The following is a 24580-nucleotide window of genomic DNA, read 5'->3' as shown; positions in this document are numbered from 1 at the left end:
ATGGAAGTTGCTTGGAAATTTCCAAATCTGAATTCATTGTAGTAGTCTCTTTGTTCATGCAGGGGGCTCACTGGTCAGAGGACTGTGCTGTTTTGGAGGGCACAGTTTCCCTTTTGCTTGGAGATGCATCGCATCTAAATAGCTACTGCTGCCAGTAACACTGCATTGACTAGCGATTCCAGAAATAACTTTTTCTTTATGCTGGTTGTTCAAATCAAGAATCATTTGATTTTTGTAAATCTGAGGAAAAACTGGTACAAATGCATGTATTGAGTTTCTTGTAAGGATAATGCTGGCAATGACAAGAAAGGGACAATACAGTATACAACAACTGAAATGGAATACTTGAATGATATCAAGGAAATGTACTGAAACACTTGTAACTCGAATAAAGTGACATCATGAGCATTTTTGGCTGTGCTTTTGTTTATAGAATTTAAACATGATCAAAATTTCAGAGGAGAAGGTAGCATTTCCTTGGGTGTTTTTGACTAAAAATCAGACACTGCCTCATTTTTAAAAAAATACTATCTTTAAACTTCAAAACTAAAACTGTTAATGTAGTTCTGCAAGGCTGATTATTGTCTTCTGTTTTGTAGGTAGAGAGAATTTGGTAAGCCCAAGTATCTCAAGACGAAAAATAGATCAAGAAAATGAAATATTTGCTTCTCCTCCTGGCATCTCCTCTCTTGCTACTAGGTATGCTAAATAATGTCAACAGAAACAAAAACTGGATTCTAAGCAAAAAGAAATATTAATGGTAAACTTCTTCAGAGTAGTCCATAATCTTGTGTGTTTGTATGTGATACGTCTAAGTTGCTAAGTGAATGTTGAGAACTTGGTGCCATGGGTTAGTTGTTTAGGTGGATTGGATTGGTTGATGGGTTGGACACAATGATCTTGAAGGTCTCTTCCAACCTGGTTTATTCTATTCTATTCTAACTTCCTCGTTTTTAAGTGTTCTTCCTTTCTGCTTCCCAAACCCTCTGCTATTGGCAGATGGCATTTACTGATATTATTTCAGCTTCCTAAATCCTCAATACAGTGCAATAAAGAGTAGTAGTGGTGTGTCATGTGCTTCTCAAGTAGTAATTCATAGAACTATTCATAATGTTTACTAAGCCTTTTTTAGTAATATCCTTGATTTCTGTACTTGTATACATTTCAGATAAACCTAATTGAAGTACTCACATTGTGATTATAAGCATAGTTTAATTAACATAAGTTGAGCCACCTTTCATAGTTTCATACATCATATTAAGAAATGTTTCTTAATAAATATATAAATATATAAATATATATATAAATATATATATAAATATATATATATATAAATATATAAATATATTATAAATAAATATATTTATTTAATGTTAATTTATTGTACTATTTGTCAGACTAATCATCACTGAAAAGTAAAATATTTCATAAAAGAAGCATTTTACAGTTTGTAGTAAACTTAGGACATGGTTTAAAGTACTGACTCACAGTTAAGAGAAACCTACATTTAATTGTCAGATAAATAGCCATGGCTGCAAAGAAAGAAAATAGTGGAGGTAGTGACATATGTGATGTCTGCAACATTTGCTCATTTTCAGAAACTGAAAAGTGAAATTAATATTTCTTTCTCTTTGGTTTTCTTTTACAGTCCATCTGTTTTAAGGAATACTTACAAAACACCTCAGAGAACTAATATGCCTGGTTTGTATTTTTACTTTTTGGTTTTACCAAATCTCTGATATCTGTACGTATAAATCCTTCCATCCTGGGCATTATTTCATGTCCTTATTGCAAAATGTTTTTTCAGGACTATATGGAAGCTTGTTTTGCACACCAAAATTATTGGAGGTAAATATGTTATTTCTGCATTTTATTTTCTTTTTCCTGAGTACACCTAGAATTCTGCATAGAAATAATAATTGTTAAATATGTTTCTAGGTCAGGACTCCAAAACATATTTCTGAAAGCCTGGGAGCAGAAGTGGATCCAGATATGTCCTGGTCTAGTTCTCTAGCCACACCTCCTACACTCGGTGCAACAGTGCTAATAGGTATTTCTGAAAATTAACAGTTGCAAAGAGTCAGAAACTTCTGAGTTTGATACTGGTAGTTCACTTAGTGTGAACTCATTTTTTTTTTTTTTTTTTTAATGGGTGAAACTCCTACAGTGATACTTCACGGGCAACTTTAAATAGTGCAGCCCTAAAAGGAAGAAATGAAAGTAAATGTGTAATTGCTTTTCAAAAGCTTTCTTCCTTTGTGAGTATGTTTATGAGGTGTAAGGAGGTAGCCTGTTGAGTGAACTTTTCAGCAGCAGTGCTGGCTTCAGCGTTTTTAACTCCTCTCACTGTACCCACCATCATGTTGATGCAGTGAGCTGGACTGCGATACTGATCCCGGTGAAAAACATCTTTCTTGGGTTTTTTGGCCAAGGCAATTCCAGGACAAGCAGTGGTCTAACTGTGAATGAGTGGGTAATACCAGTTTCAAGTGGTAATTAACAGTGATGCTAATCATCAAGCTTTAATCTAAGGTGTTGCTGCAAGTTAGTTTTCCTTAGTGTATGATAAGCAAAATGAAATTTGACTGTATGATTTGTTGATGAAAAATCTTGAGAAAATGGGAAAACACGTATGTTTACTCATCTCCTGGCACTGATCTTTTTAATGTTATTAAACTGTCGCTGCATAAAGCATACAGAGCATGCAAATATGTAAAGCATATTAAGGATGAATGCTAAAATTGGAATCTCTCTGGGGAGGGAGGGAGTGGTGCTATTCACAAGGCCACTGAGTTGTGCCATTTTGGATGTTCACTGGTGCAGAATTACATGGCCTGAAAGGAAACTGGGCCCCTCAGTTTACGAAGGACATCGAAACACTTGAATGTGTCCAGAGAAGGGCAACAAGGCTGGGGAGAGGCCTTGAACACAAGCCCTATGAGGAGAGGCTGAGGGAGTTGGGATTGTTTAGCCTGGAGAAGAGGAGGCTCAGGGGTGACCTCATTGCCCTCTACAACTACCTGAAAGGTGGTTGTAGCCAGGAAGGGGTTGGCCTCTTCTCCCAGGCAACCAGCACCAGAACAAGGGACACAGTCTCAAGCTGTGCCAGGGGAGGTTTAGACTCGAGGTGAGGAGGAAATTCTTCACCAAGCGAGTCGTTCGTCATTGGAACGGGTTGCCCAGGGAGGTGGTTGAGTCATCGTCCCTGGAGGCGTTCAAGAGGAGATTGGACGTGGCACTTGGTGCCATGGTCTAGGCATGGGGTCTGTGTTGATAGGTTGGACTCGATGATCCTTGAGGTCCTTTCCAACCTAAGTTATACTGTGATACTGTGAAGTCCCCATAGCTTAACAATGTACTGGGAGTTGAGTTGTGGTTTAAGCTCCCACTCTCCTACTTCCTGGATGAACCTAGTATTTTATAGTAGTGATGCCTGCTCCCTGCCACCCAACACCTGTGAAAAGAAAGAATGAGTCACTAGGCTGCACTGTGAAACCTAGACTCTATGTCTATGAAACGTGTTATTTGATTATGCTGCTCTTCAGGCATCTTAATGATAGGGTTCACTTTCTCCTTTTGTAATGTAGGTTAAAAGGTATTACTGCTCTTGTGGGAGAAAAAGGAAAAACCCACTTTTTGACAGAGGTCTGAAGATGTTATTCAGATCTTTTGACCAAAAAATTAACAGTGCCATGAATAACTGCTGGATAGAGGAATGGTGGGCTCAGGATGGTAACTACATAGCCGAAACCACAGCCTGTGATTCAAAGGGGTTTACACTGTTAGGAAACTGCATTTGTACACTGTCGTTTGGCCTCACTTGCAGGACTGCAGTTAGAACTTTCAGGTAGTTTTCAGTAGGTGTTGTTTACAGATTTCAGTTGCATTTAAAATAGTCCTATGGAAACCCTCCTAAAACACAACCATATTTGAATACACTCAGCAGATCACTTAAGAGCAAATGAATTGACTTGTTTGTCTTTGTTCTAAAGCTAGAGAGAATGATTCTATTTCTGGAGCAACACAACAGGATGAAAAAGCTGAGACAGTAAGTATTTTTAGGAGCTGTGCTGTTCTTTAATTTTAGTTAAGCTGTTTGGTTATGTGTTTACATTCTTTGAGCCAAGAATAAAAAATTCTGCCATTTTCATTCCAGGCCCTCTTGTCTGGCTTTTTTTAAATGTTACTGCTCACAAAACTAAACTTGCAAAACCTGGCTGTAGGCTGTATTCACACAAATAACTCACTTTGAGGGTTATTTTTTCTGTGGTTGGTTGTTTTTTTTAAGCCAACCAAACAAAACAACAACAAACCAAATCCACTTGGATTCAGCTGCAGTGGGAGTTAATTCAAAGAGATAAAATGTAGGAATTGCAATATGCTATCTGTCTGAGGGCTGGTCTGTTTGTTCTTTTGTGGAAGTTTTGGGAGTTACTGTTTGGCAATAACTTGGGCTCAACCAGTATTAATTTCTATCTTGTGGTAGTGCTAGGGAGATTTTACTCTGTGTGTATGAAAGCTGACTGATTATCCAAACTGAAAATGGAAGATGATCCTAATAGGATCCAACTACAGATTTATGTTTGATTGTTAACTACCTGCAACTTCATTGTTAATAAACCGTTACAAGTAAAATAAGCAAAAAGTCTTTCTCCTTCCTCTTCTCTGTTGTTCCTTTTTAGGAGGTTTGCTTTTAGTAAACTGCTGAACCCTTGCACTTAAATTGACTGTAGAATGGAATTCAATATGCATTGAAAATTAGGATTATCTGCTTATGTATTTTCAAGCATACCTGTGGAAAATGTTATCTTTCATTTTAAGAAATGCAGAATTACTCAGGCACTGCACAAATGTTTAGAGTGGTATGTTTTACTGTTAAAGTGTCATTACTGATAGGTAATATAATAGCTTTTATCTTTGGTTTACAGATTTTACACAGCTTTTCCAACCATGATAAATGCCCTGGGACAAGTGACATGAACATGCTGTTTGTGCCAGAGAACATAAAACTAAATGCTGAAGATGACATCAAAGATTTTGGTATGCATAGATCCTTTACTATATATACTGTATATTTACTATCTGTAAAGCAAGACTGAGGGTAAAGTTAAATTGTGTGTCTTGAGCTGATCCCATGGCTTATTTCCTCTGTCAGCTACATGCTCCCACTTCATGAACTGATGTAACTTCATAATACTAATCTGACTGTAAAAAAGGGAGTCAGTTTCTGTTGAGTCTGTAAATTAAACCAGGTTACTGTGCCACTAGAGGACAATCAGATTTGTACTGTTGTAACTGAATGGGTGAGATGGTGTGGGAGACCTCAGAGAGAAAAATGGTACAGGCTCAAGGGGGAGCAAGACTACTGTTTCTGGCTATTGAATAGTTTCAGGTTTAACAGAATCCACAGCTTTACTGCAGGTATATAACACATTCAGAGTTTAGAATAGAATAGAGCAGACCGGACCGGAAGAGACCTTTGAGATCATCATATATAGCAATCTACATGCTGGCTGGGAAGCCATTTACATTGATGAATTAATGTGAAACATGAAATTCTGTAACATTATAAGTACTTTTCAGAATCACAGAACATTGATACTTCACCCTGGTCTGTAGCTCAAAACTTCACTCTTTAATTCAAAAAGCCATTTCATTACCTTTATAACCCCGATCAGATTTAATGGTCGGTCTTTAACCTCAGTGTCTAGAACTGTTCATGAGGTAGGAGAAAGGTTCAATACCTCTGCTAATGATTGAAAGGTGAAATTGGGGCATACAGTCAAACAATCATTCAATGTATGATTGCAGAGCAGAAATGTCTATTTCTTTCTGGACTGTTGTATTATTTAATCCAGAAGGAGAGCTCTGAGAAAACAAATCAAATAGTTATTGCCTAGTTAAGGCACTTAGTGAGAAAAAGGAGAATTCTGTTGTGCAGTTCTTGATTTTGCAGTCATTGTTTCCCTGACCCTCTGGTGAATTTGGAAGTAAAAATTAACTGCCCTGTGTTTGTTTGCTTATATTTTATTTTACTGGCATCAATTTCAGATACTGTTGGTTTACTTTTTCCTTTAAAGATGATGGCTTCTGTTTTCAGTGTCGTTTTAGAAAGCTCTGTTGACAAATTATTATAGGATGAAAGGATGTGGATGTGGAATTTACTCCACGTGGCTGTCTGTCAGTAAGGAAAAAGGTCCTGTATAGAATCTCAGAATCAATAAGGTTGGAAGAGACCTCAAGGATCAAGTCCAACCTGTCACCCAAGACCTCATGACTACTAAACTGTGGCACTCCAATCCCCCCTTGAACACCTCCAGGGACAGTGATTCCACCACCTCCCTGGGCAGCACATTCCAATGACCAATTACTCTTTCTGGGAAGAACTTTCTCCTCACCTCAAGCCTAAACTTCCCCTGATGCAGCTTGAGTATGCTCAGTCTGTAATGTTACAGGTTCTTCTTTTCAGATCTTGTTTAGTGACACCTACAGTGTGGGCATGAACCATTAATTGGTGTATTACAAAGAGCTGGGGGTGTGTGAATGTGTGTGACCCAGTATATCGGGTCATCTTCTGTGACTTCCTAATGGAAAAACTTACATGAGGTTATTCTAAAATTCTGATAGGGAAAAATAGTTCTAAAATAATTTCTAAATTATAGAAATTGTACCAGGGGGAAAAAAAAAAGCTTGAGGAAAAAAATTTGCTGTTAGTTATGTGTCCAAGGAAAATGGAAAGCATTAGGAAGGCGTTGTTTATTGTGGGGGTGCTGGAACACTGGAACAAGTTTCCCAGAGAGGTGGTAGAAACCCTATCCCTGGAGACAGTCAAGGTCAGGCTTGATGGAGTTCTGAGCAACCTCATCTAGTTGGAGATGTTCCTGCTTACTGGAGGGGAATTTGGGCTGGATGACCTTTAAAGGTCCTTTCCAGTCCAGTGCATTCTATGGTTCTATGTTTTTGGGATACATCATTAGAATTTCTTTGGTACAGAAAAGCCTTAAAAAGTACTCTTAGTATAAACCCTATTTATCTTTTTGAATGTGAAATATTTTGATAGGCAGGCTTGGTTTCATACACTGGAGAGGGAAATATTTTTATATGATTTGTGTAAACTTTTAAGGCTGCCTATGAAGTAGAGTTAACATTAGTTTTTCCCCATTACATTTTATTTCTCCATGCAAAATCTTTGCTTTTCTAATATTTGAGCTAATCATTTGTGACTTGCTAAAAGCTTCCTAATCCATTAAAAAAAGAGTCTTTCCTATATCCTTCTAGACACCATGCTATTCTGTATCAAAGCAAAGATAGTTTAATAAAATCATCCTTAAGTAACAGTTTCCACACTACCAGTTATAGACAAAAATAGGCAGTTTCTTAAGGTGTTTTGTGCCTACCATCTGGTATATATTTTGGAAGGGAAAAAAATCTAGACTTTTCTCCTGAAAAATTTCCTGCTTGCTCTCAACAAAAATTCTCCTGAGACAGCTAGTTCTCATGTTGGAAACCTGAATCACCAGAGTTCTTAGGAGGCCAGGGTACCTTCATGGCTGTCCTTTGCCTCCTGGGTGTAACAGCTGCTTTTGGAGAGTAAACTTCTTAAAAGACATGTATTTGTTTCCAAACTTACTCTTCAGTAAAACTAATTGCCATAGATCTGAAAGCTATTCTTACTGATAAAACCACAATGCTGTCCCAAAGGTTTTTTTTTTCCTAAATCTTGATTTTTATTTCTTTCTGTCTTTCCATCTTCTCTAAACCATTTAGAGTCGGAGATGTTAGATGGCTTATTTGGTGAGATGAATAGCTTTGAGGAGACGTTCAACGTGTCTAAGTCAAATGGAGCTCTGCTGCAGATGCCTCATGCTCTGGATACAGTAGAGAAATTTGAAATGGACATAGGTAAAGCACAAGGAAAGGGAGATGTTCCTTCCAAGCCGCCTATGGGAAGAAAGACGGTTGTTGTAGAAGAAGAGAAAACAATGAGCTGGACTGAAAAAAGCCACTCTATTGAAATGCAGGATTCTTTACTCCAAAATACAGAGGGTGGTGAAGACGGTTTTCTAGTAGAACATGAAAAGGAATTGGACTCACTTAGGATTGCAGGAGATGTGCAAGACTGTAGAACACACAAATCATCTGAGAATGAGAAGCCTGTGAGAGAAGACATGCCATCGTCACCAAGCCAGTGGTCTCAGCTGAACTTATCAGATCTTGATGTAACACGCTTGGAAATGTCTCTGTGTAGCTCTCCACCTTCTGACTTACGTAGAGAGAGAAATTTAGAAGAGAATTCAGTACTAATGACCAAGGATGACACTTTGGAAACATCTTTCCTGAGCACTTCAGGCTTGATAAAAGCAGAAAAGTTGTTGAGTGTCAGTTCATCAGAAAATCACTGTGAAGTGAAAAATTCTGAAAACAACTCAACCTTGGAAATAACTCCAGTAAAATCTGTATCTCTGAATGTTCAAGATCCAAAGTTAGTAAAAGGATGTGCAGCTGAGGAAGTTTCCAAAATGAGCTTCTTAAACTGTAACTCTTTTATAATTGAAAGTACAAATGTCATGGAATATTCTGTAGTCTACAACGGCAATATTTCCAAGCATTTAAAAGCAACTTCTAAATCTGTCATAAAGGATGTTCTGTCTCACCCACTTGTACCTAGTGCTGCAACTCCAGATAATTGCAATGACCCACATTTAATGAGTACTGAAAACAACCTTACCAAGTCTGGCTTTAAAAGCCTGAATGTGTTATCCAGCTTGAGAAAGAGATCCAAGAGATTTATTTATACAATAAATAATACTTTACTGTATCAAGAAGAAAAAGTACAGAAAGAAGTGACTTCTGAATTGTCTACTCATCCTGTGTTATCACATTCAGAATCTGATTCATGTGGATTTAAGGGCAGTCACGTGGCCAGTGTTGATGAACAAGGTATATTTAAGCTTTTCATAATTCGTGGAGGATTTTGTAGTTATTAAAAGCTTATGTAAGTTATGTAAGCATTTCAGATAAAGTAGTGTAAAATCTTGTGTTTCATAGTATCATTCAGGGTTGGAAGGGACCACAAGGATCATCTAGTTCCAACCCCCCTGCCATGGCCAGGGACACCCCACACTAGATCAGGCTGGCCAGAGCCTCATCCAGCCTGGTCTTAAACACCTCCAGGGACGGGGCCTTGACCACCTCCCTGGACAGCCCATTCCAGGGTTTCACCACTCTCATGGTGAAGAACCTCCTCCTCACATCTAGCCTGAATCTCCCCACCTCCAGCTTAATTCCATTCCCCCTAGTCCTATCACTACCTGAGATCCTGAGAAGTCCTTCCCCAGCCTTCCTGTAGCCCCCCTTCAGATACTGGAAGGCCACAATTAGTGTTTGTGGTGAAGTGGTTCTGCAACTGGGAATCAAGATGCAGAATTAGTCTGTTACAATAACAGTGACAGGATAGCATTCCATTCAGATAATCTGGTGCTAATTTACTGGTTTAGTCGCAGATTAGTTTCTGGAGTAGAAGCTTCCACCTTGAACCATTATTCTTATTGACAAGCTTAGTTATTATCAATGCTGTTTAGACACCCATAGTGTCAAGGGCCATCCTCTCTGAGTTGGCAACTTCTAAGAGATCATAAAGAATTATGAAGTTGTATTGTTGTTTTTATAAAATTAGGAAGTTTAAGACTGTACATCTATTTCTTCCAGAAGCACAAAATATTTCAAAACAACCTATATCTTGAAGCACAAAACAACCTATATCTTGAAAACAATCACATGCTTCTATTTTAAAAACTGGTGTTCTTGCTAGATAAGTTACTTAATTACAGAAATTGCTGTACAGCTCTTTAGAGTTTGAGACAAATCATTGTGCGGGAATGGAAGCCCATCTCTTCACATTTCATTACAACTGAAAACTGGCTTTCAAAAATCAGGTATTTTTTGAAGTTATAGTATTAACTGCAGGTTACTTGCTTCTTTCTGGCTGTTAGAACATGACTAGATTGAGCAGATCTCCAATCTTGTCAAGGTGTTCACATTTGAAAACAAAAGTGTCATTTATGTTACCGATGTTAAGTATGTGTAGAAATGATCTTGCAGGCCAAAGTTTTGTGAAGAGCTGATTTTGCATTTGTTTTAAGTAAATGAAACATACTTCATTAATTTTTTCTGTAATGTCTTCTCTTGTAGACTGCTTGCTTCTTGCTGAGAGAAAGCATTTGCAATCAGATATTGAAGAAAAGAATTTCAGCACCTGTACTTTAGAAGTGGAAATAATGGATAACTCCTCTAATAATTCCTTCAGTGACAGGCTGAAGCAACAAGACCTGAGAGACTTGGGGGAAAATGCAAGAGAGGATCAGTCTGCTTCATCATTAGAATGCTTAGAAATATCTAACACACAGAAAGAAGAAACAAGGGATTCTTTAAATAGTGAAGTAATTTCAAAGATAAAGCGTAAAGTTCTAACTTCAGCATGCCTAATGGCAAGAAAGCGTTCCAGATTGCTCCATAGACGCTGCTGCTTAGAGAAAGGCAAGCAAAACAAGTGTGAGAGTGCTGCTGTGAATGATGGAGCTACTGTACCTCAGAGCCTTCAAGAACATCTCAGATGGTCTTCTTCTAGGGATACTGAACACTTGAGTAATATGCACCATGATATTACATCTGTGACCAGTGGTGGCATCAATGATGCTTTGAGTCGTGTCAACTTTGGCAAAAATGGAGTCAGTAGCGATTGTTACAATGAAGTATCAACTGATGGAAGACATGCTACAGGCCAGTCAGTAGTCGACTGTAGTGAAATACTTGGATTAAACCACTCGGAAAATTGTAGTACTGGATTAAAACAAGGGGACAAAACAGATGCAGCTGTCTTTTCAGAAGCTGTAGCTGAAAATCAAGGGCCAAAATCAGTTGAAAACAATGAAGGCCCTCAAGCAGCTGCTTGCAATAATGTAGCTGTAGGTAATGCTAAAGAATTGTTAGATTGTATAGATCATACTTCTTTAAATGAAGTAATTTCTGGAGATAAACAAGTAGCATCTATGTATCTCAGCACAAAGTCAAAGGAGAACCTAAAGCATACAGGGAAATCATCAGGAAATCTTAATGCATGCAGTTTGAATCTAGGCTTTGGTGGCTTTCAGACTGCTTCAAATAAGAAGATTAAATTATCTGAAGGTAGTATAGCAAAGGGCAGAATGCTGTTTAAGGATATTGAAAGTGAATGCTTTGAAACCTCTTCCACTAAAAATGTCCAAAACTTCTCAAATCCAGTTAAAAAGGAGAGTAAGCTTTCCTCAGATTCAGAAACCAAGCTGGGCAGTAATTTACCTGATTCTTTAACTTCACAGACAAGTTTTCTTGAGCCCAGGCATACACAGATTATACCACATAAAGTTGTCTTGCGTAAAAGTTTTCCTGGAAGTCAGCAGCCCTTGCAAGAAACAAATCAGATTTTGACAGCAAGCCAAGAAGCTGAAATTGCTGAACTTTCTAGTATCCTGGAAGAAACAGGTAGTCAGTTTGAATTTACCCAGTTTAGAAAACAAAGTAACGTGGTCCATGGTCATGTCTTTCAGCAGTTTGGAACTGTAGAAAACCAAGAAACTACCAATGTGGAAACTACTGCTGAAACGAGGAAAGATGCTGCTTTTTGCAGCACTTTTAAATCTGATACAAAAAAAGACAGGTATTATACTAAGCAGGAAGATGTAAATGAAGACTCTGAAGTGGGGGAACACAAAAAAGAAAACGCTGTGTTTGTCAGGAAAAATGACAAAAAGGTTGCTGTTACAAACTTAGACAGAAATGAAAGTAGAATATCTGATGGAAGTTTTTCAGCAGCTGAACAGGACAGCTTTTCCAATTTTGTGGGCTTTACTTCTGCTGGAGGTAAAAAAATAACTATTTCTAAGGAAGCTTTGACCAGATCTGCAGAGCTGTTCAGAGACTTGGATGATGGTAACTATTTGTTTACATCTGCTGAACCCAGTACTAGATGTCACGGTCCAAATGGACGTATGTCTTCTAACAGTAATTTTGCCAGATGCCCGACAAAAGGAAACAAAGGAGAAACAGTTCATGTTTCAGATTTCAAAAACAGAGCTCACATTTGCCACAGAGATTCCATTTCCCACTGTGCACAGAAGAAAGATGAGGAAAATATTAGTACACTGTTCAAGGAAGATAGGGAAAATCAAACCAAAATATCAATAAATCATAATGAAAATGTTATTTCCGATAGTACTGACACCGTCATCAATGGTCTGCCATCCATGAAAAAATATAGCCAGAATTCTCAAACTTCCAAAGAGGTTTTGAATCAAGGAGATGGCCAAGTTGAAGGTGATTTCCAAGAAGACTCATTAGATGTAACGTGTCTAGAAGATGCTACTAGAACTGCAGAAGGATGTAGTTTATCAGATGAAATGGAAAGCCTCTCTCCTAATCAGAAAGAAAAAGACAGAAAGGAGAATGAGCAATGGTCACAAAAATTTCACACTCCAGCTGATGCTGATGTATCTATTTCTGATGCAGCTTTGGCTCATTCTCTACACTTGTTCAATTTAACATGTGGAGAAAAAGATGTAAATGTTTTGGAGACCTCTGATAAACAAAAGACAACTTGTGAAAATATGGAAGCAGAAAACTCCACACACGATAAGAACCTGTTCATGGATGAAAGCAGAATAAAAATTGATTCTTGCCATCATCATCAAGTACCTTTTCAGCAGAAGGTGTGTGGTGAAAATGAAGTGAAAGGGAGTTACCTGACTGGTTTTCATACTGCTAGTGGCAAGAAAATAACAGTTGCTGATGAATTTTTGGCCAAAGCTAAACAGTTTTTTGCAGAAAACGATGTAGGGAGGGAACATAATGACAATTTTGAGAACCTTATAAAGAAGAGGAAATGTGGTAACAATTGTGTCAAAGACTGTGATTTATGTATTGGAAGCATTTCTCAATGTGATCCAGGAGAACTTAATAAAAACCTTGTTCCTGAAGAACCTGGAGATCAATTTAAGCAGGCAGTAGAGGACAGTCCTGTTAAACGTGGTGTAATTCTTGATACTGTTCAAGCAGATGGATTTGTTAATCTAGGTGAAGATTGTGAAGGAAGTTTAGTAACTTCATATGCACATCAAAAAGATGATGTCAGACCTGGAAAGTCAGAATTGGAATTCCTTCCTGGACAGGAGAATGATGCTTTAAGTAGAACTTACTTGTCTGAAGATGGAAAGCTGTTTGCAGAGAGAGAGGCAGAATACTTGCCAAAAAAGAAGGGTGATTCAGAGAACATGTATGATTTGCCTGTGCACTCTAATGCATCTCTGCATGTAATGAAAGTATCAAGTGACCTTGAAGATAGTTCTGTGCCTGGAGATACAAAAAGTACTCTATTTGTTGAGGATAGTAACAATAAATCTGATCAATCTCTTCTAACTCTGAAAAGTAACTCTTCTTATTTGAACTGTGACAAGAAGGAACTGGACTTGCAACATGTAAATGAACCTTGTGCTGATACAAACTGCCTTGCAGACACCATAGTTAATGCCTACCAAAACCAGTCACTAGTCAGTCTTCCTGAAGATGAAACTAATTCAACCAGATTAAAAGAAGCAACACGCACTGTTGAAAATCAAAAGAGTGATCTGAAACAAACTGTGTTTAGCACAGCAAAAGGTCAAACAATTCCTACTTCAGAAAGTGCACTAGCAAGAGTCAGACAAATGTTTAAAGAGGACTATAGTGAAACTGAAAAACATGAAATTGAGACTAACTCAAGAACTAATCAAGCAGAAATTGTTGGAAATTCCTTTTCTGTCATTCATGCTGAGCATTGTAATTCTGCTAAGCCTTTAAATGCTGTAAGAAGTGAAGAGGGTCATTCAGCAACATCTCACTTTATAAAAGTAAATGTAAGTGCTAGTGAAAATTGTCACCAAGATAGAAACACATTTGCAGATGCAAACTCTGCCTTGAATTCTCAGAGACAACACTTTCAACAGAATATGAAGCTTCTAGGGCACATGGCTGTTGCAGATAAGCAGACAACACAGCTGGATTCTTCTACAAGCAATCTTGGATTTTTTAGTACAGCAAGTGGTAAGCCTGTACAACTATCAGAAGAGTCACTCAAGAGAGCTAGACAGCTTTTCTCTGAAATAGAAGGTAATCAGTCCTTGAATGCACAAGAAACATTTTTAGTTGAGAAAAATGTTGAAAAGTCTGAAATGCAGATTGAAGTAGTTCCTGGGAAAATGCAGATGGGGCTACCAAAAGGGGAAAAAAATTCCAGCACTGAATTGATTTCTGCTCCTGCATTTGGGTTCAGCACTGCAAGTGGAAAGCAGGTAACAGTCTCTGAAAATGCCTATGAAAAAGCAAAGGCAATATTAAAAGAATCTGACTTTTTGAGCAGTGGGCTTTGCATTACAGATGAACTTGGCTCAAGTAAAGAGAGTGGTCAGCATGTAAAATCTTTAACTGATACAGTGATCTCAGAATCCCAAATTAAAAATAACTGCAATCAAGACTCGGACCTAAAAAGCATCTACCCTGAGGAAGTGAAGTCTTTTCCAAGCACTCACCATGTCAAAATGCCTGAGTACACACTACATAGTAGAAGAAACAAGCAGTTATCTTGTAAAAATAACTTTCAGCAAGAGGAAACTAGGCCTTTCAGAAAAGGGCAGCTGAATCTGGGGATGAAAACAGAATCTGAAGCGATTTTATGCAGTGCTACTGCTAAAGCAGAAATGAATATTGATGTTCTTCAAACTCCAAAAAATTACTTGGAAGTGGAAGCTGTAGAAAGTGCAAGAGCCTTTATGGAAGACAGTCTTTCAAATTCTGAAATACAAGTTAATACTGCACAGTCCTTCAGTGGTAGGCTGGATAAAAACGTACTAAGTAAGACCTTTGGGAAGAGGCGCATTGAAGAAGAAAACTCACTCGGTAGGTCTTTGTCTAATATATGTCTTGTATATGTTCAAGTCCAACTTCTGCACAGTGGGTTGTTTGAGGGTTTTTTTTTAAGGGCACACAGAAGCTGAAGTTCTTTCCCTAGGTGTTAATGATAGAAATTCTTCTTGCTGCAGGCAATAGTTCATCCATTCTTTCCAGTCTTAAATGCACCGTACTAAACTAAATTTGTGGTTAGTAATTTTGACGGTGTGCAGGTTTTGCTGTTTTATCATTAATTTTTGGAAGAAAGGCGATGCTCTGTTTTTCTCTGAGCAGACTTCCTTCTGGTTTTCTTCTCTGCCCAAATCTAGTGGTGTTTTTTTTTCCTTTGAAACATGAGTAGTAGTAGTTCCATTTTCACCTTTTTGTGCATTGTCGATGAGGACAAGGTTTCACTTGTATTGAGACTGCTAATCTGATATGAAAAGTATTCAGCGGTCTAAAAGTACAGTTTCTTGCTATCTCAGCTGACCTGTCTCAGGGCTGAAGTGTTGGCACTTAATGCTTGCAGTCATCCAGACCTGTCCAAGGACTTGGTGTAGTTGAAAAATATTTATGGAAGGGTAGATGGCAGCAGAGTCACTGACTAGCTGCACAAGTTCAGGTACAAAGGTCAGGCAGGCTAGTGCAGGAAGGTTTGAGGAGGTGTGGGGAAGGCAGATAGGACTCCATCAGTCCAACTTGAAACAGCCATGTCATAGCCAAACCATATCCTTAGCTACAACTTCAGTAAAAAGCGTGTTACGTGCGCTTTTAGAATTCTGTAAGGACTCTGATTACTGGAAGAGCAAAATAGATGTAAGTGAGCTGTGCTGCTGAAGTCCATTGTGGTGCACTTTCTGAGGCAGACTGTGCTATGTTCAATAACTTAAGGCTCACAAATTTTGATTTGCACAGAACCTACTGACCAGAAAACATCTTGTAACAGACTTCAGTATATGGAGTTTTGGTAACACAATATACAGCCAATCTGTGCAGAAGAAGCTTCAGCACATTGTGGTGAAGCAGCCCTGTGTTGGAAAAGGCTGTTCAATACAGATGTGTGTTTTGAACGCTTGCTACTTCTGCTTCCTTTGACTTCTGGAATGTTTTGTTTAGAAATAGTGATGAAGGTATACAGGACTGGTAAGAAACTGAACATAAAAGGACCATCACTTATAAAAATCTGTGGTTTTATCCTAGGAGAACCTCCAATTAAAAGACAGCTACTGCTTGAATTTAACAGAACAGAGAATCAACCCAGATCTTTGAAAGCTTCAAAAAGCACCCCTGATGGTAATTTTAGTTATCATGTGTTTCAAGTACAAATGTGATGTTGATTGTTATCTTTAGAATTCTCTAATTTCCAATAAACTAGCATGTAATTGTTTAGCTGCTTCTTTCATCAGTGTAGTCATGGAAATTCAGAGAAGCTGCCATGGTAATGTCTCTGCTGACTTGAAATCACAGCAATAATGGTATGTCTTATGATGTAGAATCTAAGTACTCTGGTTTAATTTCCAGCTCAATAGGAATTTATTCAGGTTCTCACAGTCCTAAATCTCATAAATTCTAGTGTCAGCAGGAAGAATATATTATATTGATCTTTAATTTCTCCATTAAATATTGTATCTGCAGGAAAATGAGAAGCTGCTGGTAATTTCATCATACAATAATTTGTGAAGAATATCCTCCTGATAGGGGTCTACAATACACATGCTTTTAATACTTCCAGCCAGTAATAGGGAGGCTTATGAAAGTGTAATCAAGGTTTGAATGTTTGAGTTGATGCTTTATGTGAAGCTAATTACTGATTAGGATAATGTGATTTGGACTATAGTGTTTGATTATGGGATAAGCTATTTTTTTGAGGAGCTTGCTCTTTCTAAGTAGTGCATGCTGTCACTTAGAATTCAGTAGCAGGATATATCAGATATATTGGTTTGACCAGTATATTGATTCCTGAATGCTATCCAAAATCTGCTCTAAGCATAAAGCCCATGGTTTAAAGTTTTCAATGGAATTTGCAAGTTGCTGCCAGAGAATAATTTTAAACCCTTCATATGTAAATATTATCCTACCCTGCAAGCAGGATCTGAATGGTGTTATTCTTTTGTGGGACAACTGAAAGCCATTCTGCTCTCCAGTACAGTTTTACTTGTAGAACACGTGGCATCTTGTATATGTGACCTCTTGTATATATCTTCTTCTTTGCAGCCTAAGAGCACAGCACACATGAGTTTAAATTCCAGGCAGACATGATGTGGTTGTGTTGGTAGTTTCAAGATAAGCATGTCCTTCAGTGATGGAAGGAGCAGTTTGTGCAATCTGCACTTTTCTCTTGTAATTTTTTTAAAAGTTGCTAAAGGAGTTCTGACTAGAATGTGATCCTACCCAAAATTAACTATATGACATCTTGCAGGCTCACAAAACAGGAACTTTTGGGAGTTAAGCATTGTGCTTGTGTCCTATACAGCCGTCTGCAACTAGTATGAAGGTGTTTTATACAAAGATTTTTTTTTTTTTAAATGAACCCAAAAATGAACAAACAAACCACACCAAGAAACAGCCACAAAACCCCACCAAAATGACAGGAAAAACCCACAAAACAAACAAAACCAAACCAAACAACACAAAAAACACACCCCACAACAACAGCAGCAACAAAAAACCCCAGGGGCCTGAAGCACCATTTGTTCTGTCTGGAGAAGAGAAGTTTTCAGGGAGACCTAATAATGGCCTTTGGGGCCTGAAAGGGGCAGTGGTATTAAATTAGAGAAGAGTAGATTTAGATTGGATGTTAGGAACAAGCTCTTTACCTTGGGGGTGGTGGAACACTGGAACAGGTTGCCAAGAGAGGTAGCTGAGGCCCCATATGTAAAGATACTCAAAGTGAGGCTTGACAGGGCTCTGAGCAACCTGATCTAGTGGAGGATGTCACAGTATCACTAAGGTTGGAAGAGACCTCAAGGATCATCAAGTCCAACCTGTCACCACCAGACCTCATGACTAGACCATGACACCAAGTGCCCCGGATGACTGCCGGTGGGTTGGACTAGATGACATCTGGAGGTCATTTCCAACCCAAACCATTCTGTGCAAAGACTCACCTAAAAATGTTCAAATCTGCTCTGGAAACTTCTGTATATTTATAAAATTCATATTTTTAAAAAAATGTGGTGTGAGTATCTATCCATGCAATAATATGTGTTAATGCACACTTTTTTTCCCTAATTATCTTGCAGGCATTTTCAAGGACCGAAGAAAATTTATCTACCATGTTCCTTTAAAGCCCATAACTTGTCGGCCTTTCGGGTGAGAAGCTTATAGTAGGTTTAGAGTTCTTCTAATGCAATTTTTTAAACCTCACAAGTCCTTGTAATATTAAAAAAAATATATGGCAATGATGAAATGATTCTTTTTGAATGTTAGGACTGATATTTGGTCTTTTTATTGGTGCAGTTTTGAAAGTTTGTATCGCTACCTAAAGAACCTAAAAAGGGTGACAAAGATTTCCGTCAAGAAGCTGAAACTTGTGTGTTCGAATGTTTTCATCTCTGTAGGGCTACTACAGAAAGACCAGAAGTTAAGAATCCTACTCTTACTCTGCCAGATCAAGACTTGAAAGGATTCAAATCTAAACCTGCCATTTTTCAGCACTGCGCACTAAGGCAGTCTTCAAATGGTACTGCGGAGGTTTCTACTCCGTGTAAAGCCTCAGCAAAAGAGAGTGAAGAAACAAGAAGTTTGTACAGATCTGGCAAAACTACTAAAACTTTTATTCCACCTTTCAAAACCAAGCTGACATTTTCGACAGGTGAACAAGGCACCAGCAAAAGATGTGACTCACCCATCATCAAAAACAAGACAGAAGAGACAGAATTCAGTCAGATCACAACTGAACAAAACACTGCTGAACCTCGGGATTGCCAGTCTGGCATCCAGCACGCAGCAGACACTGACCTAGAAAATGGCAATTTAGGTATTTTCAGATTTTGATCACTTAACTATTGTGAATTGAACTTTTAAGGGTTTTGCATATTCTATCAGATTTTTATATTTTTTTTTAATGGAAAGAAACTTCAAGATTTTGTGTTGGTTTGTTGTTTTGTGGTGTTTTTTGGTTTTTTTCCTCAGGAAAATCAGGACATAGGTACAGGTATTTTATATTGCACTCCTAATAAAGGATCTGCAACTCATCTCCAAAGTTCATTAAGAATGGTAAAAAATGTGTTTTCAGACAGAGCTTCAGAAATAAATGGCTGATATTTCCTTGGACCTGGGGGTGCTGGTTGATGGTAGGCTGAACATGAGCCTGCAGTGTGCCCAGGCAGCCAGGAGGGCCAATGGCATCCTGGCCTGCATCAAGAACAGTGTGGCCAGCAGGAGCAGGGAGATCATTCTGCCCCGGTACACTGCACTGGTTAGGCCACACCTCGAGTACTGTGTCCAGTTCTTGGCCCCTCAGTTTAGGAAGGATGTTGACTCACTGGAGCGTGTCCAGAGAAGGGCAATAAAGTTGGTGAGGGGCTTGGAACACCAGTCCTATGAGGAGGGAGCTGGGGCTGCTTAGCCTGGAGAAGAGGAGACTCAGGGATGACCTTATTGCTGTCTACAACTACCTGAAGGGAGGTTGTTGACAGGCAGAGGTTGGTCTCTTCTCCAAGGCAGCCGGCACCAGAACAAGAGGACACAGTCTCAGGCTGCACCAGGGGAGGTTTAGGCTGGAGGCCAGGAGGAAGTTCTATACAGAGAGAGTGATTGCCCATTGGAATGGGCTGCCCAGGGAGGTGGTGGAATCGCCATCACTGGAGGTGATGGCCATCACTGGAGGAGACTTGACAGGGTGCTTGGTTGCATGGGTTAGTTGATTAGGTGATGTTGGATGATAGGTTGGACGCAATGATCTTGAAGGTCTCTTCCAGCCTGGTTTATTCTGTTCTATTCTATTTGATGCTTGTTTTTAAATACCTCTTAAGTAAAATATTCTAGGAGCAGCCTTGCTGTACTTCATTAACAGAAGCTTGTTTTCTTTCTGTTTTCTCATGAAGAAGTGGAGTTACCCGTACTAATGGTCGACTGCATCATTTTCTAAGAGACAGAGTGTAAATGCTCAGCTTTGTGACTTTATTGACCATGTGTGCTTCTGCCTTCTAAGCTGTCTTGAATGTTGCAGTGTGTGTAATTTCTGTAACTATTACAATGAAATAATCTGGACATTCTTTTTTTCAGAAGGACTAATTGTGTGTGTTTGAACAGGTGCATGAATGTTTTCAGAATTAGATCCTGTATTTACAGGTCAAAATTTCTCAGGGTTATGGACTTTGTAGTCCTTACCAATTAATTTATCTTCATTGGACTTTTCTATGAAGATAAAGAGTTCATTCTGGGAAAAAATATGTAAATTTAATAGTTCAGAAGCTTACATATTCATTTCATATAATTAATTTCATAGAAATATTATTCAGATGCTTTCAGTAGATACTGAAATGCACTAAATGTGGAACATTTAGACTGCTGCAGTTTCTCAAACTGCAGAGTGGCTTAGAAAATGCACTTCTCTGAACCTGCTTTTATAGTGTGGCTGTATATCTTCCATTGATCCATTCTGTGAAAAGGTTTTGATTGGTTTTGTTTGTTGCTTTTTCTTCTTTGCAGCTATGGTCAAGATGATGACAAACCTCCGCTGTGCCAGAGATTTGCAGGAAATGAGAATCAAGAAGAAATACAGGCAAAATATTAGCTCGCAGCCAGGCAGTCTTTATGTTGTTAAAACATCTGCAAGAAATAGAATCTCTCTGAAAGCTGCAGTAGAAGAGAAATCTCCTAGTTTTTATTCTGCACAAGAGGTACTTTACTGTGTGTCTTTCTGGGGATCTGTTCCTTAAGACAAGCAAGCAGAAGTGCAGTAGCTTTTGAATAGATAAGCCTTCCCTTCTGAGGGAGGTATTTACAGTAGCTGTTATGCTGTTTGCTACAGTGTTTAAGTACCTTTGCATATCCATAAATTTTTAGCCTATTACAAATAATAAGCATCATAAATGTCCCTGTAATGTTAAAATAAAACAAGAAGCAATCAAGTTACAACCCCACCAATTGTAACTGCTGCTGACTTTTAACCCATGCGAATGGCTGTTATTAAGATAACAGTTAAAACTTCAGCCTCTTGCTTTTGCTACAGTGAGGGTACAAAATCTATGGAACTCTTTTGGAAAAAAACACTTTTAAAGCACACTGTGATGCTGCTCTGCCAAAATAATTGCTGAGAATGCCTCCTTATTCATTGGGTTATATACAAAATTATGAGGTCAGACAAAAGCTGTCTCAACTTTAAGGAAATACCTTATTTAAGTTTATAACACTAGATATATAAATTATTATCTGAATTCCTACTGTATTGTCATTATTTTGTCTTCTCCATCTGATTTTTTGGTTTGGTTTGGTTTGGTTTTTACAGCTTTACACATGTGGAGTTTCAAAACATTGCATAGAAGTTAACAGCACAAATGCAGAATCTTTCCAGTTTCTCATCAAAGACTTTGTCAGTAAGGAGTATTTATTAGCTGGAAATGGGATGCAGCTTGCTGATGGAGGATGGCTAATACCTACAGATGAGGGAAAAGCTGGAAAAAAGGAGTTTTACAGGTACTGCTACTTATGACCTTCAGACAAGTATGCTATTTATTCTCTTATCCCCTAGAATAAATCCAACACAGTGATCTGATTTTGACTTCCTTTTTTTTTACTGTGCCTTTCTAGTACACTGAGTGTAAATAAAAATATTGCAGGATTGTAAGTTTACTCTGTAGACTAAGGCAGTTGTTGATCTTCACTGACCATTGCAGAAAGCTTAGTCAATTTAAAAAATCTCTGGGGATTCTGCAACAGTGTAAATGGTGTAGGAAAATATTACTATTTCCTGTTAATTCAGCATGTTGCCATTTTGTTTAATTATCATTAACAGGGGGGGTTGTTTCTTTTTGTGACTTTGGTTTTTTAGTTCAAGTGGAAAAAGGATTTATTTCTGTTAGGCTCTAGAGGGAATGCACGTTGATTAAAGAGGTGCTTAAGCTTTCTTTGGCAGCAGAGGACTGAAAATGTGGGGTTTGTTCAATATAAATTTTAATGCTGATGTATTACTTGAAGGAAACCAAAACTTCAGTAGTAAAACTCACTGATTCACTCAAGATTTTTTTGAGGGCAAGTGAGAACCAAAAGAAAGGTGCAGAAACAATCCTTGCTCTTGAACTCTTCCTGGTCCTTCTCTCCTTCATCTTGCAGGTCATTTAAGTTGAAAAAAAGTGTTTGTGTGGAGTGCATCTCTCTGAGACCATAGTTTTATTAAAACTATGGGGGTTTTTTGGTTTATTATAAGCAAGTTTGTACATTATAACTTCATCAAAAGCATGTGGAACAGAACAAGGAACAGCCAGACAATTTTCCACCCATCTTATCCATGTATCAACCCTTACCTTACCAATCTCATGATAAAGAGACTGTCAGAAATTGCCAAAGTCCTTTCTAACATACACCATGTCCACTGCCCTCCCCTTGCCTACAGCACTAGTTACTTCATCAGGGAAATGAAAGAGCTTGGGAAGGCATAATTTGCTGTTGGTGAATCCACGTTGGCCATCTCCCAACCACCCTCTTGTCTTTCATTTGTTCAATGTTTAACTGTTTTAAACAGCTTCTAAGAATTTTTGCATGCTGATCTGGAAGATCTTGAGTCTTTCTGTTTGACAGTAAGCCAGCTTTGTCTCAGAAGCGCCTTTGGAATTGGTTCTGGGGTGGTTAGGGTTTTTTCTAACTACAGTAAGGCAAAGCTGATCCTCACATAGATCCATTTTGCACCCAGTGGCATCACATGCCACAGCTGTTTCATGGGTGGCTGTGGGATATGGAGGCAGAGTATGCAGAACTTGACCTAACTCATTCCTTGTGTTGTTTTGCTCTTGGTGATACCATCCCCAATTCTGCGTTTGCCTCCATAAGTTTTATGAGTACTGAATATTTTGGGGATAAACCTTGCTAGATACAATGTTCCTACAAAGCATTCAGAGCAGATGTATAAAAGACTGTCTGAGATGTTCACCCAGGGCCTCTTGCCTATATGGTAGTGTTCTGGAGTTGCATGCATTTTAGAAAGCACGCTGATTATTCTTTTCTCACATGAAACTGCTATTTATAGGCTGAACAGCAATGCAGCTACAAAAATTAATTAGAAGCATGAGATTTGAGGGTTTTTTCAAGAAGCAATAGACCTCTGGGTACAATGCATCCACTGCCAAATCAGTATTTTCAATCTGCTACTTAGGCATGTTCTGTGAATGGGAAATATTTGCACAAAACACCTTACACCTAGATGTGCCAAATATTGGCCTTTTTAGGTAGGCCAACTTCTTGTTTCAGAGGTATCACAGTATCGCTAAGGTTGGAAGAGACCTCAAAGATCATCGAGTCCAACCTGTCACCACAGACCTCATGACTAGACCATGGCACCAAGTGCCACATCCAGTCCCCTCTTGAACACCTCCAGGGATGGCGACTCCACCACCTCCCTGGGCAGCACATTCCAATGACGAACGACTCACTCAGTGAAGAACTTTCTCCTCACCTTGAGCCTAAACTTCCCCTGGTGCAGCTTGAGACTGTGTCCCCTTGTTCTGGTGCTGGTTACCTGGGAGAAGAGACCAACCCCTTCCTGGCTACAACCACTTTTCAGGTAGTTGTAGAAAGCAATGAGGTCACCCCTGAGCCTCCTCTTCTCCAGGCTAAACAATCCCAGCTCCCTCAGCCTCTCCTCATAGGGTTTGTGCTCAAGGCCTCTCCCCAGCCTTGTTGCCCTTCTCTGGACACATTCCAGGTAGCTTGTTTAATAAGCATTTTGTTCCTGATTCTGTGGTCAGGCCATCAGGTATATGGCTTTTTCCTCATTCATTTTTCAGAAACACGAGCGGAGTTATCAACATACTGCTAAATATCTTGGAATAGGTTCTCTGGGTGGCAGTGGTGATCTGACACTGAATACCAGGTAGTCTCCCAAGCAATTTGTAGAGGTTGTCTTCAGTCCTTGTATCTGTTCAAGATTTGTCATAAATTGAAGCATATGGCTGAGATTAAATACTCAGCTGCATCAATTTTTTATCCCTGAATCGTGGTCAACTAGAATATATATGCCTTTAGTCATCTTCGTTTATGCTCTTAATCTTGTACTGAATTCTGTTGTTAACTCCTGAATTGCATTGTCACAAAAGATTGCATCTCCTGAAGTCTAAGACTGCTTTGCTCTCATCTGATGAAGCTATACTTAATTTGATGGTCATGCCTGCTCCTTATCTTCCTTTATATATCACTTCTTTCCTTTCAAATGGTTTCTTTTCCTCACCCAACTGCAGTACAGTTCCTTAAAAACCTGAGGCTTTCTCACAAGTCAGAAATTTACTTTTTAATAGGACTTGTGTTCTAATAAGTCTAATGGCTTAGCTATTTGAATCTCTGGTCTAATTCTTTCTCTTCCTCTTTTAACGAAATAGCCTTCCTAGTGACTGTGAGACTTGGAAAAAAATAGATCTTTCCAGCCCAAGTCCTGCAGGTCATGGTAGTGCAGCTTGGACTCAACACAGAA

At 38.7% G+C, this 24580-nt stretch overlaps 1 protein-coding gene across 1 annotated transcript in view; it reads left to right on the top strand.

Annotated features, from left to right (window-relative positions):
* The window catches only part of BRCA2 (BRCA2 DNA repair associated), a 40974-nt gene that overhangs the window by 4264 nt on the left and 12130 nt on the right, over positions 1-24580 (top strand). Inside the window, 13 exon segments of the mRNA XM_068143087.1 lie at positions 600-699; positions 1649-1701; positions 1808-1848; positions 1939-2050; positions 3993-4048; positions 4929-5040; positions 7768-8940; positions 10192-14964; positions 16156-16248; positions 18198-18267; positions 18516-18934; positions 20611-20801; positions 21410-21597. Coding sequence (XP_067999188.1) covers positions 600-699; positions 1649-1701; positions 1808-1848; positions 1939-2050; positions 3993-4048; positions 4929-5040; positions 7768-8940; positions 10192-14964; positions 16156-16248; positions 18198-18267; positions 18516-18934; positions 20611-20801; positions 21410-21597 — 7381 coding nt within the window.

This window comes from Melanerpes formicivorus, unplaced genomic scaffold (genome assembly GCF_026170545.1).
Source record: "Melanerpes formicivorus ecotype bairdi unplaced genomic scaffold, bMelFor1.0.p_v2 SCAF_1, whole genome shotgun sequence".
Taxonomy (NCBI): domain Eukaryota; kingdom Metazoa; phylum Chordata; class Aves; order Piciformes; family Picidae; genus Melanerpes; species Melanerpes formicivorus.
This window is presented reverse-complemented; position numbering and strand designations above follow the sequence as displayed.